The sequence below is a fragment of the Echiichthys vipera genome, assembly GCF_963691815.1.
Source record: "Echiichthys vipera genome assembly, chromosome: 10".
Lineage (NCBI taxonomy): Eukaryota > Metazoa > Chordata > Actinopteri > Perciformes > Trachinidae > Echiichthys > Echiichthys vipera.
In genome coordinates, this window is record NC_139835.1 from 19,782,271 (window position 1) to 19,802,989 (window position 20,719).

The 20,719-nt window shown below is 38.1% G+C and overlaps 1 protein-coding gene across 1 annotated transcript in view; it reads right to left on the minus strand.

Moving 5' to 3' along the window:
- The window catches only part of LOC310952538 (glypican-6-like), an 86,107-nt gene that overhangs the window by 36,648 nt on the left and 28,740 nt on the right, over positions 1 to 20,719 (minus strand). The window contains exons 3-4 of the mRNA XM_083921166.1: positions 13,974 to 14,365; positions 7,658 to 7,823 (exon numbers count right to left, since the gene is read on the minus strand). Coding sequence (XP_083777292.1) covers positions 7,658 to 7,823; positions 13,974 to 14,365 — 558 coding nt within the window. The remainder of the gene's footprint in view (positions 1 to 7,657; positions 7,824 to 13,973; positions 14,366 to 20,719) is intronic.

A 20,719-nucleotide genomic window follows, 5' to 3' on the forward strand; every position in this document is an offset into this window, starting at 1 on the left:
CCCAGTTTACTTTGTTGATTGCATGTTGAATGTAAGCTGTGACAGGTGTTTCTTAGAAACCAATTTTCTACTTGACTGGGCTTTAATAGCAACAGAAGCAATGGTAATGGCAGATCTGCAGTGGATTATTTTTAGGGCAGTTTTATATTACAGGGTTATTCAGCATGGATCTTTTTAGCTTTTAAAATGTACAGTTAGGGTAATTAATGATAGTTTCCATTATGGATTAATGTGAAATTGGTTAATGTGTAATTGTTTTTTTAAATAAATGCATTGTGTGGTCAATGCAAAGTCAGAAAATAATGAAATCTACATACAATATCAATACCCAAGGTCCAAGGTGATGTCTTCAAATATCTTGTTTTACCTGGCAGTACAGTACAAAACCCAATAATATTTAGTTTCAGATCCAAAACAGAAAGAATGCAGCAAATACCCCCCAAAAATTGACTATTAATTGATTATTAAAATTGGTAGTTTAATTTTTTATCAACCTTAATCTTTTGCTGCCATTAGACGACATGCTATGACATAAAGAGGTAGTTTATTTGAGTAAAGCCTACTTAGAATAATGTTAAATGCATATTTCCCAGCCAACCCTGGTATAGCATTTGAATTACATGACTGACTCAATGAATGGTCACAGACATCTTCCTTCTACTGCTCTACAAGCCTCACTTGTTAATTAATAACAATATTAAAGTGTGCTTTGTGGATTAATGGAATATAAGTTAGATGTAAAGTACATTACATGTAAGCGAATGAAATTCAATGTAAATCAAACATATAGAATATTAAATAAAACAAAGGATAGGTGAACAAACGAAGGCATGCCGAAATTAATTCATATTGAGATGTGTCAATGCAGATATCTCATTGTGTTGTCTTTCATGAAAGGGCCAACTCATGCAGTTAGCTACTCTTGCATGCAGTTTTATCAACTTCTGCCTGGATTCTTTTGGATTTGAAAGACCTCAAATGTTTACTAATGTAGGTCAACTCATACTACAACTCATATTTCCAAGATGCCCATTTGTGTCAGAAAATAAATGAGGTTCTTTAAACGGCTTGAACAACACAGAAACATGATTACCATCTGCAATTGAACATGTTGCAATGTCATTAGCAGCCATAACTAAGACACCCATACAATATAATATATGAACTGACTGAATTAGTCATTTATATGTGTGTTGTGTCTCTATACATTTATTTACACAAAGCCCAAGTAAAGTGCATAACAGTAGTCTTTGAAAATATGCCAAGAATAATGTTCATGTTAATTAAAACTTTACAGTTACCATATGGAGGATGCTCAATTAGAAATATAATAACATGTCTTTTGGCAACCAGATGGAGTGAGCAAATAAAATTGTAATTATGTCATTTTTTTCATTTTATCGACTACTTGGATATGTAGTGAATATATCAGTAATTCACAAGCTGCTGAAGTTGGTGAAGCTTGATTGATTAAATATTTGCAGAATAAACCATCATCCTAACCAAAAAATATCATTGCATAAATGATTATAGGATATATGAAGTTGGCTCTGAGCGAAACCTGTATCATCTCAGTATTTGTCAACAAGGATATCTACAGTAACAGCAGTTTTATAAAAACTTTGTCAGCACATAAATTATCAATGGCTTCTTTGTGATTTTTTTAGTCAACAAAATATCACTGCATGTTTCAAATATTAAAGGATGAAGATCCGAACTACCGAATGCTGCTACCCCTGAGTTTACAAAATAAAACTGAGGTCTGTTTGCTCTCTTGGACTGAGGGAAGTGAAACGCTATTTCAGGTTTTGAATGGTTGGAGAACTTCATTAAATGGGTATTTACACTCCAGTACACCCTCACTTTAAAATTAAAATCCCCAACTTGTCCTTTCTCCTTCCGCACTGCAGCTGCTCTGCTTGTCAGACACCATGGATGGAGGTAGAGTACATTTTATATGATATCATTGCAGTAATCTGTTAAGTTGGTTATTTTCCATGAACAAGGAAAACTTCCCTTGATCTTAACGATTACTAATTATTAAGACTTGAAGAAGAATTATCAAAGTATGTTCCGATATATATTAAATACATACATTGCTATCCACTGATAAAATAAAGGATTTGCTTTTATTTTCCATTATGCATTTTTTCAGACATCTCTGTTGTGGCCATTGCTGATGAAACCAGCATCCATCACCTGTCCTCAAAGTCTGCATAGAATAAGTCTTTAAAGCTGCTGTCGGCATTTTTTGCCATCATAGGGCAAAAATCAATTTCAGCATATTGTAATTCAAGTGGTCTGAGAGAAAACTAGACTTCTGCACCTCCTCTTGGTTCTGTTTTCAGGCTTTAGAAAATTTAGCCTGTGAATGGAAAGTAGGGCCAGTCACAGGTCATTTCAGGGAGAGAGAGAGATGACGTTCCGATTGGCTACAAATGCAGATGCAAGTGCATTTAGACAACCCTGCAGAAATAGAAATGCTATTCCAGCATTAGCAACAACCTGCAAAGCAATGTGAAAAACAAGGAAGACAAACTTATCAACGCAAGACTAAAAGACAGTCTGACAGTAAACATAATAAAACGCATGTCAATATCAGAGCATGTGAGCAGAGTGAGAGCAAGACGGGGGAATTCTGAGAATGTGCAGAGTTTGAAAATGTTGCTGTTGATTAGCCTTCTGCTAACCATAGCCAAAGGCCTGGAGCCTTTAAGTTCATGCTGGTGTTCAGATCCACAAGTTTGCATAGAAAACATGAAGGTTAATCTCATAGATTTGCTGCTCTATTACGACATCAGCATCACAATCACGTTCAGGATGATTGAAATGTACGAAGCACATGTATTTGCCCATGCTCATCTGGTGGGAGGACAGAGGGGGGCGAACCGCAGTAGGAAAACAGTATTTTCAAATTCTGGCGGGGTGTTTTTACGCTTTTCCAGAAAACTGCCTTCTCCAGCTTTATAGCTCCATAAGGAGAGTTTTCTAAACGCCTCACAGCTGATACAACTGAGAATTGACCCTCCACCCTGAAGCTTTTAACCCTCTTTGAGTTGCTCATTGTTTTGATTTCCTGGTTCATATAATCTCATAGGCTCTCACTAAGACTGGCACAAAATTTTGTGAAGCCACTCCAAGGTCTCAAGGCTGTACAAGCTGGCTGTACACTACATGCCCAGCGTAAAGGGGCCAAGTGCCAAAGATAACGAGGGACTATTGAGGAGCGAACATGAAACAAAACAACAAAAAGACAACCCTAACATGAGCTAAAAGGAGAGGTATATTCATCTGGTGCTCTGGTTTGCTAACACACTGTTGATAATAGGGATAAAATATGAGGACTCTGTTGCTGTGATTCTTAAGTTTTAGCCTTTAATCTCAGTGAAATGCAGTTAGAGCATCTTTAGCAACTGTTTTGTGATTCCCGAGCTAAAAAGAGTATGTGACCAAAGGAATAATCCTCAAGAGGAAGTCTCATTTCAAGAAGCCAACAGGCCTTGTAAGAAACCGTTTTTTTTGGGGAGAATCTTCAACCAGAGATGTTAGATCGTGAGTTGGAGGATGAGGGGAAATTAATAAATAAGCCCTCAACCACAATTCATTTATTGGATACATCTGTGTAAAGACCCTGGTGTGCAGGATAAGTCTTAAAACATATCACGTCTTACAAGAGAAAACAACAAAACAATTAAAACATGGACACAGACTCAGATCTTGTATTTTTCAATTTCACTGTGTCTGCTAAAAGATCTCAATGTTCTTAGTAAAATCCGCTATATCAAATGTTCTTTATAAACAGTCTAATATGCAATTTCAGTGGTAGGTTTTCAATGTTTTATTCACCACATGCTGGCAAGGAACAGCAGCGTATTCACATCATCACTGTTACCACGTTAGCTCAGTCCTACAGGATGAACAGGATTCATTTGTGTTAGGCATTCTATGAAATATTAAATAAATATATGAATATTACATTCATGTTTGTACTTTTTGTCTCTGAGCTGAACACGCTCCCATTGAACTTCTCCTCACAAAACTTGACACTTCCCGCTGTGCACACCTGCCCTATTACAAGTCCCCATTTAGCCCAGCAGGAGAGAAGAATCCCATGAATAGAATATTTTCACACAAAAAAAATCTTGATAGAAGAATGACAAATAAAGCAGCCGCTTATTCGAGGGCCCAGTGTGTGTCAATGGAACTGATGTTGTCAAAACATGATAACACAGCACCAGTTGTAACCTCTTTTAAAATAGAAAGTCAAACTTGACAACAAAAGGCGTATTTCTTTATTCCTGCAGATGCACAAGATAAACATTTTGATCTGAGCCATATTTTCACAGTTTAGGATCATATCAGTCAATTTTGAACAAAACAGTCATGAAATGCTTCACTATAGTTACATGTATGCTTAGTATTATTCCCAAACACTATGCAAGCAAAAGAAAGGCCATTATAATTTGAATCCTACAAGAAACTCAGCACCTAATTGTGAAATTTAACCTCCTTAAGATTTCAGAGAGGGAAACTCAGAGGGAATCACATTAATTCAGACAGTTGGTTTACATAGTAAACATCTTTCACTGCTATAAATTCAGCAGTGGTTCAGTTTCATCATGAGGTTTACAGTTTCAAGATTCAAATAAAACCAGTCTTTCTTTGCAAATATACAAAAAAAAATCATCCTCAAAATGCTAAATAATTACTTAAATTCTTACTAATTAGTTGGTTGTTTGTGGATCTTCAAAAACAATAGTGCAGATGTCCACGGGCGGAAAATGCTGCGAAGCTGCAGTGTTGTCTCAATCATGGATGTATAAAGAAAATTTGAAACAGTGCTGGGCTCCATTCATTTCTATGAAAGTTGATCGGAGGCACATGAAGCCAAAACTGTTGCCATGACAACTGCTGTGTCTAGGGATACCTGGCTGATCGGCACTACCTCCGCACTAGTGGGCCCTAGCAGGTGCGCTAAAGACTTCCGCCGACCGAGCCTGCTACATCTGATTTAGCACTCTGCTTACTTGAATGGGGATAAAATAATTTAATCATGCCTCTCCCAATCTAACATCCCATTCTCATCAACAGATACAGTACCTGTCTGTCGCACCATCCGATCCCTCTCTCCTTCCTCTTTAGCCTCTTCTGTTCTATCAGCCTTCCCTTCATCTAACTCTCTCACTCATGTATCCTAACTCTGCCTCCTCTCTACTGACTGTCCCTTCTACCAAACCACTTTGTCAACTACTTCATAAAAAAGGTAGATGACATACAACCTTCATTTTACACCTCACTTCCTGATCTCACCCGTCCACCAACGGCATCTTCATCCCTTTTGCTATCCTCTTTCACCCCCTATCTCCTGATCAAGTTCTTACTCTTATAACCTCTGCCCGCCCAACCTCCTGCCCCCTGGACCCCAGCCCCTCTCACCTTCTCCAATCTACTGCACCTGACCTACTTCCTTTCCTCAAATATGATGAACACATCTTTATCCACTGGCTGCTTCCCTGACTCTCTTAAAGAGGCAAGAGTGAACCCTCTCCTCATAAAACCCTTGACCCGTCTGAAGTAAATGACTACAGGCCTGTTTCTCTTCTTCCATTTCTCTCCAAAACACTGGAGCATGCTGTCTTTAACCAACTCTCTTCCTATCTTCACCTGAACAACCTTCTTGATCCTCACCCGCCTGGTTTTAAGGCCGGCCACTCAACCGAAACTGCCCTTCTTGCTATCACTGAGCAACTTCACATGGCTAGGGCAGCCTCTCTCTCCTCTGCCCTCATCCTTTTGGACCTTTCTGCAGCGTGTGACGTGGTTAACCACCAGATCCTTGTTTCCACCCTTGAGCAATTAGGTATCTCAGGCTTTTCACTCTCCCTGCTCACATCCTACCTAAAAAAACGCACATACCAAGTAACTTGGAGAGGCTCTTTGTCTGAACCCTGTCATCTTACTACTGGGGTCCCTCAAGGTTCAGTCCTGGGGCCTCCCCTCTTCTCTATGTACACCAACTCCCCTGGTTCTGTTATTCACTCACATGGCTTGTCCTATCACAGCTATGCTACTAACACCCAACTGACTCTTTTCCCCAATCCGACACACTCACAGCAGAACAGATCTCTGCCTGTCTGACTGACATTGGACACCACCTGAAACTCAACCTAGACAAGACAGAGTTGCTTTTTCTTTCGGGAAAAGGCTCTCCCACCCAAGATCTTACCATCACCCTTGACAGCTCTGTGGTAACCTCAATCCAGACTGCAAGGAACCCGGGTGTGACCCTTGGCGACCAACCCTCCCTTACCGCCAACATTGTTGCAACCCGTGAAGATATATGCAGATACATGTTGCAACAGGAGGATACGCCCTCTTCTGACCCAGAAGGCCGCACAGATTCTGGTTCAGGCTCTTGTCATCTCACGCCTTGTCATTATGCCTTGACTACTGTAACTCCCTCCTGGTTGGTCTGCCTGCCTTTGCCATCCGCCCTCAGCAGCTCATCCAGAATTCAGCGGCTCGACTGCTCTTCAACCTGCCTAAGTTCTCTCAAACTACACCGCTCCCTTCACTGGCTTCCTGTAGCTGCTTGGATCAGTTTCAAGACACTAGCACTTGCTTATCGTGTTACTAACGGATCAGGCCCGGCTTACATCCAGGACATGATTAAACCGTACACCCCAGCCCGCCCACTCCGCTCTGCATCGGCGAGCCGCTCCCTCACTGAGAGGAACACTGAGTCACTCGACTAAGTCACAGCTGCTGTCCTGGCTCCTAGATAGTGGAACGAGCTACCCATCAACATTCGGAAGGTAGACAATCTACACATCTTACGACGCAGGTTAAAAAGAATCGCTTTCGACTGCACTTTGGCTAAGGAGATCGTTTATTTAAAAAAAGAAAAAGAAAAAAAAAGCACTTATATGTAATACTCTATGGATTGGCTTATTTGAAGCTACCGCACTTATGTAATAACTTGCTCATTTAGTTTTTAACCTAATTGTTGATTGCACTTATTGGAAGTCGCTTTTGACAAAAGTGTCAGCTGAATAAAACGTAATGTGAAGTATTAGACCTTTGAAACATTATCAGACTGAACTGATCAAATTCTGGTAATGAAACAAGTCATTTTTCAGGGGGGGGGGGGGTGATGCTTGTAAAAATTGATCAAAAAGTATTTTGCTGTTCACACTTAATCAACACACCAATCTGCAGCTTTCAGCTTATGCTTTAAAATGCTTTTGGCTCATGGTTAGAGTAGTACTCTGTTGGTGCAAAACACGGAGCTTAAAGATGATTTAATTATTTCATACTATTCTTTGTGCACTTTATAAAGTTTTTAAGTATTTCACATTACTTGCTGGCCACAAACTGCTATTAACATGCAACACTGTGTAAAGCGACAGATAATTGTAGCTGTTACATAAAGGTGAATGTGAGATGAATCTAAAAATACTAATAATTGTGTGTATTCCCAAAACACATCCAAACACTTAAATACACTCAAATATATCCATTAGACCAATTAAACCATATTGTAGAGCCATGGGCATAAATATATAAATATATATATAAAAACATCTAATTGGTCTGATGAGAAAGAACAGCAGCACCCAGGGGAAAAAGAGCTGGAGCAATGCTTGATATTACTTACCGATATACAGGTTCCACTCTGGATCCAGATCAGCTTGATTAGCCAGGCAGCCCTTCACCACATTCAGACAGTAGTTCTTACAGGCTTTAACTGCAGGCATGCCCTGACAATAGGGGCAGTACAGCATCTTGGTCAGTGCTCGAATACAAGCTGGAGTGCTGCTTACCTGCAAGAACACAGTGTGACAGCAGTCATTAGCAATCATTTGAATAACATTATGCCATTTATTAATTGCATTAATTCCAGGAGGATTGAAATGTAATTTTCGGTTTTATTTTAATGTAATGATACCGAACACGCCACAATTGAGGATTTGTGGAGGTTTTAGTGAGTTAACACAGTCATTTGTGATCTTGATAATGAACTAAACATCAACAAAACATTCATAAATGTTTGTATATGAGTAATACGTGCCTTGTTAACATGGATCACATGTTGTAAGTAATCTATAAACCTTTAACCAATCATTTATTAATGTATTGAGTGCTTTGTTAACATTTTACATGTGTTGTAAGTCACTATTAAGCTTTTGTAAATCATGAACAATCAGAATTAACAAATCAGTACTACATAATTATTAAGTAAGTATAATTAGATGATATATATAATGTAATTAGTTTATATATGTTTAATCATTTATAACATTAATGAATGTTTTGTTGATGAGTAGTGTATTAACTAATGGCTTATAAATGACTCATCACTATTATAAGCGTAACTGAATACAATTGTCAGTTTATTTTGATCAAAAATTGCAGTCAAAGATTTATATTACAGTGTGCACTTCCAGAAATGCTAAAAGAGCCGAGACAAGAGAGACTTTTGAACATTTGTGATTACTGTCAATCACAGTGTATATGATCACCCTCAGACAATTTAACCTGGATTTAAATGCCAAACATTAAATAAAGAAAAAAAATATTTATTTTCCCACTCATCAGTCAGTTAGCTGTCAAGCATTTTGTAATTCAGTTCATCGTCTATATCATTTTTTTCCATCCCTGCACATACAAATATATATGATGTTATTGTGTGACAAGTGGAGTTTGAAAAGGGCGGTAAGGTTTCATCACTCATCAAGTTATAAACACACACCAGGGAATACAAAGCTCCAACTCATAAATAAACACATACTATAGAAGAGATAAGCATAAATAGCACCGACACAATATTTCTATAATGTGTTTTTACAGCAAACCACTCCACAGCAATGAAGAAAGAAAGCCTACATAAGCAATATTCCAATGTGTAGATAAAAAAGTAGAAAGGTACTGTAATGGAATGGACTATAAAAGGCAGTTCTGTTCAATTCCTCTTCATACTAATTTTTGGTATAGATTTTCTTACCCCTGATATTTTTGCCTGAAACATCTGTGAACTCTAAAACAGGATTTATTTTAAGCAATTTCGATTTGTTTTTCTAGATTTATTTTAGGTTAAGAAACGCTGAAACTAAATAATGTATTTCTTTACATATGACCAATACTAATGCATATGTCTTACTTATTTGTTTAAGAGCTTCCTGTATAAAAATGACTCAGTTCACGACTCATAACTATGACTGGAGGCCCATTAAAGTGGTTCTGGCCTAACCACAGTGTTATTTATGTGGGTGAAATTTTAATGAATTAATTACCCACAATTAAATTCATAATGCATTAGAGGAGGGTGGAAAACAACATGATTAAAAATCAGTTGTTGCACTAATTGAGTGTTTGATTTTGTCTGTAGAATGTTGCTACGTTAATCCAAAGGCCCCATATTACAACTCGCTGATGCTTTTGAAATATTTTTCAAGACTAATTTTAATTTTAGACAGATTGACTACATTTACATGGACAAAATATTCAGTTTTTAGCACATCAAAAAAGGCAATGTTAATACAAAGCTGTTGCTGATGAAAAATAATATTCCACTAATATTCCCATGTACTGTACATGCAGAAGTCAAAATAGTATTTTTTCAAAGTATTCCGCCGGGTGGCAAACCTGTTCGACTGTGCGAACACAACCACCCTCTTTCATTCCTTCAACCATCAAAGGATGGTATTTGCTTGCAACGGCGTGGTATTTGCTTACATCCAAAAATCTGGTGATATCCAAGTTCATACTATTTAAAAGTGTTTCGCCTTCCTTACAGAAATTGGGAGAAAACTTTTACTCTTGGGCATGCATGTCTACCCCAGCCTTACAAACTGTTGCTGGCAAGTTGGTTGGTACAATGCACAGAGCTGACCGTAAAGGCAGTGTGTCACAACATTTGGTAAAAAACACCCAGTAAGATGCATATTCTGAATCTGATGTAGGCCTATATGCCTGAAATATGCTCCAAAACCCTGAGTAATATCAACATATCCCACGTCTCACTCAGATAATGCTACATTTGGAATAAGACCAAATTGGGAATATCCAAACTGAATATGCTGTTTAAATGGCCTGTATCAAATTTTAGAATGTTGTTGATATTCAGAATAAAGTGTGCATTTAAACTTAGTCAGTGATAACCATGAAAAACACATGCAGATATAGATACACCTTTGTCTTTTTAGGGAGTGTATTGCATTTGCAGCCTAATGTGGTGCTGAAGCTGATTCAAACCTAGCATCTGGCTCTTCCATGCTCTGTTCTTGAAAAAGCCCATGTCTCAATGGATGAGTGTCTGAAGATAGAGAGTGTATGTTGTACAAACTTTAAAGCCCTCTTAGACAAATTTGTGATTCTAGCCTATTTGATGTAAATAAAACTGAGGAAGTTAAGCGAGGTTAACTATAAAGAAACGCTTTCATCTGTTTAACTGCTGTATTACATTCAGGCCATAGACTGTGTGCATACCAAAGTGCAACTTCTTATCAGTGAGTGTTTGTTTTGCTATGTCTGAGCTTATGGTGACATTCAGATAGCAAACACAAACTTGACCATGAGACCTAGTCAAGCTGGTTTTATTAGATGATCGTGCTGCACTCAAAATTGTTATCCTCAACACTCAAATGCTTGTAAGAATGGAGCCTTGTTGGAAATTTAAGTTGTTGCTTCTCAGCTAATGGACTTTTGTTGTGTTAAGTAAAGCACCAACAAGCATTTGAATGTATAATAAAGGTTAAATAAAAAATAATAATAATAATAATCAAGCATCTTGCAGGCGTAAAAACTCACCTTTTCAGACTATACCCAAGCATGTCATGCAAGCACACATTAATGTCTCATTTCCTTCCAAAAAAGAAAAAGTTACTCTAAGCTTGTTTAATGTGGTGCTTAAAGCAACTCTTACCTTACACTTTTCTTTGTAATGTTAAAATGCTCCTAATAAGCGTATGGCACACTAAAATGGAAAAGACATCCACCATGTGTTGAAACTCATCATTCAATTCTCATATATTTCTGCTTTTTTATGGGATGCACTAACAACTTTTGAAGAGGTGTTGTTCTACAGAAAATGAATACACTCAAAGTTGCTTCTGCTAAATTAATGTGACGTTAAGATCCTGAGGAGGAGAATTTCCTATTACATTTCACTGCCTTATGTGAATGCATGTCCACGAGAAGGACACAAAACAGGTTCCTTGACATACCTCAAGTTACACAAAGACAATGAATTAGTGTCACTGCATTATCACAGCAGAATGAGGAATGTCATTTCTCTGTCTTAATGGAAACCTGATCACAAAGGGATGCAAAGCTGCCATTCCTGGAAAAGTTGTGTGGTTGTTGCTAGGTAACAACTATATAGAATCAGCCAATGGTTGTCTTTCAGAGCATAGAAAAATGCAGCCGTATAAAATGTTATTAAACAGGCTGGTTCTGTACGGGACCTTATAGTCGTATACTTTATAGTCAGCCTTACCATTCCTGTCCTCTGTGCTGCTTCGATAAGCTTCATATGAATTAGCAACAGGTAAATCAAAGGTTAAAACAGGTTGTGGCTAAAATACACATGTCATATAACAAGTATGACTGGAGATGTAGCCTGCCATATTTCTAATTATTTAAGTAAATTGTAATGTTGTTGAGTAAGTTGTTAAACCCTAAACTATGGGACGTTAAAGGAAATTGTAGAAAGAATATATATATAAGACTAGAATATAGTGAGTTACAGTTAGTAAGGCCTGGGGGTGATAAAAATGTGGAGGCCCTTCTCCAGGTCTGCAAATTAAAGAAATGACCTGATCTTGGTGATATGTGTTAATGTTTGATGTGCCTGGACCCTTACCTCTAACTTAGCCCCGTGCTACTGTATGTAGAGAAGACTGGAGGTATTTTTGTAGCTCCAGACTCAAACACACCCGCCCTGAATAACAGACAACCCTCATACATCACCTCACAGACAACTGGTGCGACCTGTCACATACTAACTTGACACTGAATATTTTAAAAATGTTCCTGCCAACATCTATCACACCTGGCACAGATGTAGGGCAGCCTTACAAGACATGAATCTGTTCTCAGCTGATTTAGAGGTCACAAGGACATTTTTTCCCCTTCATTATGAATTATTACATTCATATGTGATATAGTGGTATTTCAAAATTTGGGATAACATTAATAAATCATAACAAATTCCCCACACTATAATAAATAAACAGAAATACTAGTAATAAAACTAGCAATGCAGTAGAGTGACAGTTAGATTGAAGGATCCCTCCTGTGGAAATGGTTCACTTAAGAATATAAAGTCAACTGGCAACAAACTCTGAAATATGACAACATTTCCATTTTACAAAGTTGATGCAGCCCATAAACTGTCACTGTGGCTTTGATGAAAAGGCATCATGATGTTGCCACATGGTTTACACCTTTGCTTCTGTCAGATTCATTACCATCTTACTACAGTGAGAACATTCAGATAACACAGTTGTTTGTTAAAATATTCCAAGTATCAAAAACCAGACGGATGATGATCATAAGATTTTAATCACTTCAGATACACAGAAGGGGGTGTACTGTTGGGGCAATGATCTGGGATAAGTATGAGATTTGTCTGTGAGATACAGACTCCAAAACACGACTTTGTGCTTCCTCAGAGCTCTGCCGGGTTTTGTGTTTGGTCTCTTAAGCTGTGAAAAGCAATAAAGTCATCTACTTTGATTCAATATATAGACCCAGCAGCAATAAGCATGGATGTCACATCTTCGAGCTGCTGTGCAACATACACCTCTAGTATGGTGTCTTATTCCATTATGCTTACACCCAATCCCTCATGAGGAGTTTATACCCTGGGGATCAAAGGGCTGCAGTCCCAGACACATGACCTGGATCTCAGGTCCCACTGAAATGTCAAGAGGTGATGCTGGGACATGCTGGCTTGTGAGAAACGCAGAGTGTAACTCAGTAAATGCATACTAACAACACATCCTCTGTGGTTGCTTCTAAATGAGCCTCACCACCACTACTATTGGTGAGAGGGGGAACTGATACACACAGTGAAGGGAACATGTTGAAAGTTCAATGAGTGCACCATGGTGGGGCTACAGGGAAACTAATTTTGGATTCAGTAGTGTCTTCTCCTCTGTCTCTCATGATTGAGGGTTACTATATTTTTATTGCCTTCTGTTTATATACTGTACAGCAGGACTATAAATATTTATAATAGTGTTTATAATCCAATCTCACAGATATCAAAACAGTAGTGAAAATAAACCGAGTAGGTTGGGGATTTGCAGCATAGTGCTTATCAGTGTTTCTCTCATAAGAAGGCGTGTAGAAACAGCCCTGTTGTTGTTGAGAGTGGCTAAATCCAAGCTTTAGCCTCTTGCTTTTCCTTTAATCTTACTTTGTACATGATCAAAACTACAAACACTCCCAGAACAGTATGATATACTGCAGAAGCTGCATTAAGATTTCATTGCATCAAACGGAATACTACGGCTACAGGATGATTAATGTCTTCAGTGTACTGGGTGAACAAATATTAGGGAATAGAGCAATAAACAGTGATAGCACAACATTTCTCTCCTTTTTCACTGTCTGGGCATTTCTCCGGAGCAAGCCACATACCCTTCAACAATGTTTTCTAGACAGCACCTGAACAAGCTGCCTCGAGGGCCTAAGCTTCCTGAAGACATGCACCAAGAGAACACACATTAGTCAGAAAAAAATATCTGTTCACAGTGGGAAACCAAAGGGAAATGTGTGCCTGCTGCAGGAAAGCCAAACAAGATCTTGTGAAAAAATAAGTAGAATACACAGCAAGTCATAGTTTCAGCTGAGGTCAAACAATAAATATTTTAGCAGCAGAATCAGCAAGTGCAATCAAATGAAATATGCAAGCAGTTGATTGAGTGTTTCATAATCCAGTTAAATTTGACTAAAATTACTTTTACCTTAGACACTCTCTGGGCCACCTCCCGGCCAACAGAGAGCCCCTGGACAAATGTGCGTGCAGCGATGAATGCCCGGGTAACCTGAGCCTTGAGCTTCCTGGGCACGTCTCCAAAGGGCTTGAGCTGGTCGGTGTACTTACTGATACACTCCAGATAGTCCTCAGTGATGACGTACTGGGAGTTGAGCAGCGTGAACATACGCTCCAGCAGCCGCGACCAAAAGTCATTTAGCATTTCCTCCAGGTTAACATTTCCTCCTGTGTAATAGCGCTTCAGCTCTGCAAACAGGTTCTCAAAGACCTCTGAGTTCTGCATGTAAGGCTTGCCATAAGTCCTCACAAACATCTCATTCAGGGACCTCTCCGTGTTCTCTAGTAGCTCCAAGAAGAATTCTGAGTTGAGAAGAAAAGAAAAAGTGTTAGTAACAGTGTCTGTGTTGGTATAGATTATACTGTACATGGCATACATAGATGAGGTTTGATAAGATAAAGGGAACCTTCCCTTAATGTGTTATTTAAATAGAAATGCAGCAAAATTACATTAAGTGTGTCCGATTGCAAGATAGAACGCCACTTAAAAGGGAAGCCTGCTCGATTGTGATACCGACAGCAAATATGCCGACAACCAGAGTGTACCAAAAATAGCAAATCAATTAGGGCTTCTGATGTTGATTTCATTATGAAGAGACTTCACAGCTTTGTTGATTTTTATCTCCAGTAAACTACTTTTGACATTGCAATGGGAGCCTTCCTCATATATATTTCTTGAAAGCAATAAGTTTGGTGTTTGCAGTGCAAGAGCTTTGTATTTTTCATATATATCACCAGTAAACCCAAAATACATTGCTGTACCTTGATGGAAAGGATATACATTGCTGAATGATTTCGTATACACAGATTTGCACCTGAGTATTGCTCTATATGCCGTGGACATAAGGTTGTCAAATGAAGTGCAATTAATGATGCTTCAATATGATTTTGATTTCACAATACAGTTTGTCTAAAGGTTTCTGCATTCTGCTTTTTTGGCAGCACTTGTTTACCTTGTGACCTCTATGACTCACCACAAATTGGGAAGAGATGATAATATTTCTGACCATCTGCTACCCATAATGACAGTCCTCGCTTTTCAAGGACCAAGATTAAAATTTAAATAGGTTTCAAATCTCTGCACATTTAACTGCAAAATGAAATAGTTCAAGACTAGACAGAGGAGACTCAGTCCCATAAAAGGTGGTGGAGGTTACAGAAAGTATTTTATACTCCTCAGTCATTGTCTTTTATAGGTCAATATGTTCCATCTAAAGCTTTAAAGCAGAATTAATTGATTTTTTTGGGTCGACTGGAGACAGCAGAGTGCTGTAAATTCACTATTGACATTATCACCTCATAAAGTGGATATTGTAAACATGTTAGCAAACAGTCGCCTATCTACCAGACAGAAAGGCATGTCTTTGGACACAAATACAAGTCCAATCTTCACTCTTTCCTTCACTATTGTTTTGTTCTTTGCCAACTCCTAAAGGAAACAGAGTGTTACAGGGACATATTGTGCTTATCTTCAGGTTCATACTTGCACTTTCGGTATATTTAGAAAGGTCATACTGGTCCGTCTGAAAAAACCTGTATTTGCACATCCATGTCTCTTTAAAATCCTCCTCCAAAAAAAGCCCAGTCTGCTCTGATTAGTTTTTAATGCTACACTATGTTAACCAGCCAGTCACCAACTTTGTCTGCATGCTGTTTGGTACTGAACAGGTAGGTTTGCAGTGGGTTTATCAAAGATATTACATTGAAATCAGCTTCATCAGGAATCAGGTACATTAGAGCAGAATGACTGAATCTAAACAGCAAAGTTGCAGGCTGCAAATCCACTAAAAAAAACTACAGAGAGTTGAGGTGATAATTTTCAGGTTGCAGGTTGGTCACACATTTCACAGTCATTTGACTCATTGTTAATATAGAATATGAATAAATGCAGCCTCAAGGTCTCTAATTTTACTGTGGTATGGTCTAGTGGAAAGAGCAGTGACGGTATGAACAATGTCAGCAGTAAAACACTAAAAAGGTGGGGATAATTAAAAATAATGAGCTGTGTGGGTTGTCCGTAACTGCATGCCAGCTACTGATACCACAAACCCCATCTAGTGAATGTTCTCATTCTGTATTTTATAGTTACTGCCACACTTGCATATCTCACAATCATCAGGTGTGGATAAGCATCTGTAAAGGAATTCATGGTAGCAGGTTACATGAACACATATCCACTTTGAGATCCATCCTGCCCCCCCAAGTCAATTACAGTCACTTCTCGTAATGGCAGTGGCAATACTGTAATGGATTTGAAGTAGTCATTAGTGCTCAGAAATGCAGGTGAAACCAGCAGCAGAGAAACAGAATGGACTGTCCATGATACCAAACCGAATCACATTTTAGCTATATCAAGAGCCGTCATGTACAACAGCAAGTAAAATATGCCTCATCTGCAAGATAGTAGAACTTTAAGAATGTATGCCATAATACCATTACCTGATTTAGACAAATGCATCTTTAGTCGCACCCAGCAGCAACTATAACTCACTTGATGTTAGCTTCGAGGGTAACAGTCATATTTGCCACAGGAAAATGCTTGATTTCAATCCTGAATACTTCTATTCAGTCCAAAGTTGCTTCTGATTTATCACTTTTAATATGCAAGTGCACATGTTGAAGATTTGCTTTCTCTATTCTTATCACAATTAATTAATTAATTAGTATGTCTTATCGGGTTTCAGTGAATGTTAACTGTAAGACGTCCTCTGGGGATCTGATTAAATTAGCTTCACTCTCAAATATAATTTCCTGTTATCTTAAGAGGATATGACTTTTTCCTTTCAATAGCACATACAGTATGCAGGACTTGTGATGCTGGTCAAAGTAAATCTTGAGACTATAGTAAGTGAAAGGCTACAGTGAGCATGTTTTTTTTTATTTTTTATATATATGCATAACTCAAAGCATGATTTGTGCTTCAGAGACTTGTTGTTAATGAAAAGTCAGTGGTGCTGCAAGATATACTGTACACACTGATTAATGACAGCATCTAAACTAATGTTCTTTTTTTTTTTTTAAATGTGCATTTTAGAAAGAAAAAGAATCCTAAGGCAGCCTAGTTCGTTTCTGAGTGTGTGCATGTTTAAATTAAATAATTTTAGCATTTATTGTTAATGTGGGCAGTATATTTGAGATAATTCTAAATTCTGTTTTGGAGTGATTGTGATGAATAATTACGTTACGGAGGAGCTCAGTATAATATAGTAACAATAAAAGTATTTTACAATAACAAGTTTAGTGAAATGTCAGAGACTAACATTACCAGAAAAAACTGACATAAATCCTGAACATATCCTAGTTAATTAAGAGGTATGTCCAAATTAATGGCTGCAAGAGCTGCAAATAGAGGATAATGATGCTAAAATGCTGGACAGGGGTGATTCCATTACTCCCAACATGCAGAGAGTTCATTACATTCTGCTGATAAAGGTCGGTTTGGCTCCAGCTGTGGGTTATACAGAGGCATTCTCTATGTGATAAAGAGAAACCCTATGTCTGAGCTTCCACAGCTGCTTGCTCTCACAGACACCTACTGATGGATGTTCTCCTAGATATCAGATATATCACTAGCAGTCTCAATTTCAGCAACTTTGAAACAGATCTTCTATTTTAAATCTTTGAGCTGGATGAAGGAAAATAGGCAAGTTGCATGCTTTTAATTTATTAGCAGACAATTGTTATTTGGAGACAATAGAAACTATGGAGCATACTGTATAACCACAGTATGACCCTCGTGGGATGTGGCCTGCAGAATTAATTAATGCAGAGTCTCCTGAACTGTGACCGGCTATAACGTAGGAGGTTGAAAAGGGTTAATTTCCAGCATAATTTACTTTTCTTCAGTTGAGTAATAACAATATATGATAAAAAAAAAAAGAATAAAAAATTAAGAAAGTTGAGGAAACTGTGGCACTGGCTTCCTGGACCATATTTGACATCTGAACAAGCAGGAATACATATATTTGTGCTCAAACAAAGTAATCAAAAGTATATATCAATTAGGCCGCAATCAACACAATGAGAATTTATAGTATGTGGGTTCATAGTCACCGTATAAAACTTCAGGAAATGCTCATAGAGCAGCACAGTTCAATTTCAGTTGCTATTGCTTAGAATTGGCAAGATCCTTTTTGAGATGTGTGTTAACCTGTCTCAGACAAAATGTGTTAACCTGTCTCAGACAAAATGCATATGTATACTGTATATTCAGTATTTAGACACCAAAGTGCCAAAAACTGCAGTTCATCGAGTGGCCACTTGAGGCTGTCTCCAAAACAGAGCAAATCCCCATAGAGTCCCGTGTTAAAATGCCCAACTTCACAGCAGAAATAAACCTGTTAAAAGAATTTAATTGTAGTCGATATAGCCACTAAGTAACTCTGTCTCCACGCTGCTGCTTTTTAGCCTTCACTAGCTTGGAGCTTCAAGCCAGGCTTCATTTGGCCCTTCTCGGCTCCACGGCGCTCCACCTCTTTTACCTATTTTTGGATTAGCCAGGAGCCGTCAAGCACTGCCAAGATGGCGACGGCTAAAACCACCAGAAGTTGTCCACTTTTATTTTTTGAGCAACGTAAGGGTGACGTCACAGAGATTATATATAAACAGGGCATCAGAGTGGAGTGCCATTGAAGAATCAATACAATGAGGCCATGTAATTACTGCAAAATCTCTGGAACATAGTTGATAATGCACATTCATCCATTAAAGCCGGGGCCTTTGTAAAGCCCTTACCAATTAGCCTTAACAGAAATGAGTTGTATTAAATGAAGGAGATGTCAGAACATTTCAAGGATGTAGGGAGAGAAATGATCATTTGGTGAAGTAAGCTCTGTTTGAGAAAAAAATTAGTCCTGTGGACAGATTTGTAAGATAATTGATTTGCTGAGGTCCAGGATGCTTGACCTGTGCTTGTAAAACTAAGTCTGAATTGGATTATTTTACATTTGCAAGCTTTCTTTCAATTTGAAGACTTTTTGCAAAAATAACTTGACACTGTTCAAAAGGGCAAGAAACTGGTTGTCATGAATTCTTGTGAATATAAAATAAGAGATTCCTTGAGGGAATGACCAATACTAAATGACTGCATGCATACTTAAAAAGCTCTAATGTGTGGTGTTTAAATGTCATTAAACACCTGTGTAATGACATTTATGTGCCATGATCATTTTATAATATATTGCAGAATTATATTCCGTGACAATACATACCACTAAAAAGGTACCAAAAGAGCCAAATGCATTCACAGAATGTTAATGAATTCAGTACAAAAATATTTTACAGATCATTTGTTAGATGTTGCGTTGTCTTTAAAACACATTCCAGCAAGCAACACATTGCAACGCAAACTAGTCTTAGCTATCCAGGTAGGTAGTTCAGCCATCTACCCTGAGTAAACTGCAAAAAATGACTTGTTTGGCCCTTGTGTAGCAGAATCAACATGCTGTTATCCCCAACAGAGCCACTCACAGAGTCTTCTCCTACAGGACTGCAGCCAAAATAAAGAGGGAGCCCATCTCTCACTTTGTAATTATTGAAACTGCATGACATAACACACGACTTGATGGGCCGCCTGATAGAGCTCAGCTTTCAAGCTTGTACAAAAACTTTGCAATTCTGCTGCCAAAAGGAACACTTTTAATACGCCCTGTCAATCATAAGTTTTCTGACAGAAGGCATCGGTCTACTGGGGGCTGCTTTGAGTGCTATGCTACTGTATAGAACATGACAGGCTAACCTTTTGTCTCCATTTCCATGTATTAATTCTTGTGGCGTGCCTATTTTAAATCAAAGTGGCAGTTAAAAGCAGAGACATTAAATGTAAAATCACAGCTGCTAAATCAAAAAGGGAATTTCATAAAATACATCTAAATATAATATAGCATGAATGTCTAATATAATTTCATACGGTTCCCTATATCTTATTTGAAAGGCACAATATCCAACTTTTTAATACCAACAGAGTACTAGCAGAGTACTGGTTCAAGTGTTAGCTTTGATTTAGAACACTGTCCTAATATTAAAGTGAAATCCAATATTGCAGCTTTTCCATCAGAAAACTTACAGAGAAGGATTACTGCACACAAGCATTTCCAAATAAAAATCCTGTAGTGCTCAGGGATACTGTGGTATTTCCACTTGAATCGACCTTCTCTTCCAGTCTCCAACTGGATAGTCCAATAGGACTTCCTAACTAAAGGGGGGTTTTGAGGGTTGCTGAGCAAGCATTCCTTTTTCAGCACTGCCCAGCTCCACATTCATCTGGTCAAAGACATCCACAACTCACCTAGTAGCTGGCCAGCATTCTATGGTTGGCAGTTTTTGTGAAGTAATTTAGGGTTAAGTGTTTTGCTCAAGGGCACATCGACAAATTGAGGGGGTGAGTTGGGAGGAAAGGATACGTATTAAGTTTGCTTATTTAGATTTTTTTCTTTCGCATGAGCGATTGCCGACCCTCATTAACCGGTCATTTAATTAACAGAGAGGCAGGCACCTGAACACTTTATCAGTCTGGGAGGCCTGATTTCTACGGGGTGTGCATGTGTGGTTAGATTGTTTTATATTATATATTAGGGCTGAGACTTTAATGCCTTAATTATGATTAACTAATTACAGAAAAAAAATAACGCGTTTAATCACAATTGAGTCGATCATTTT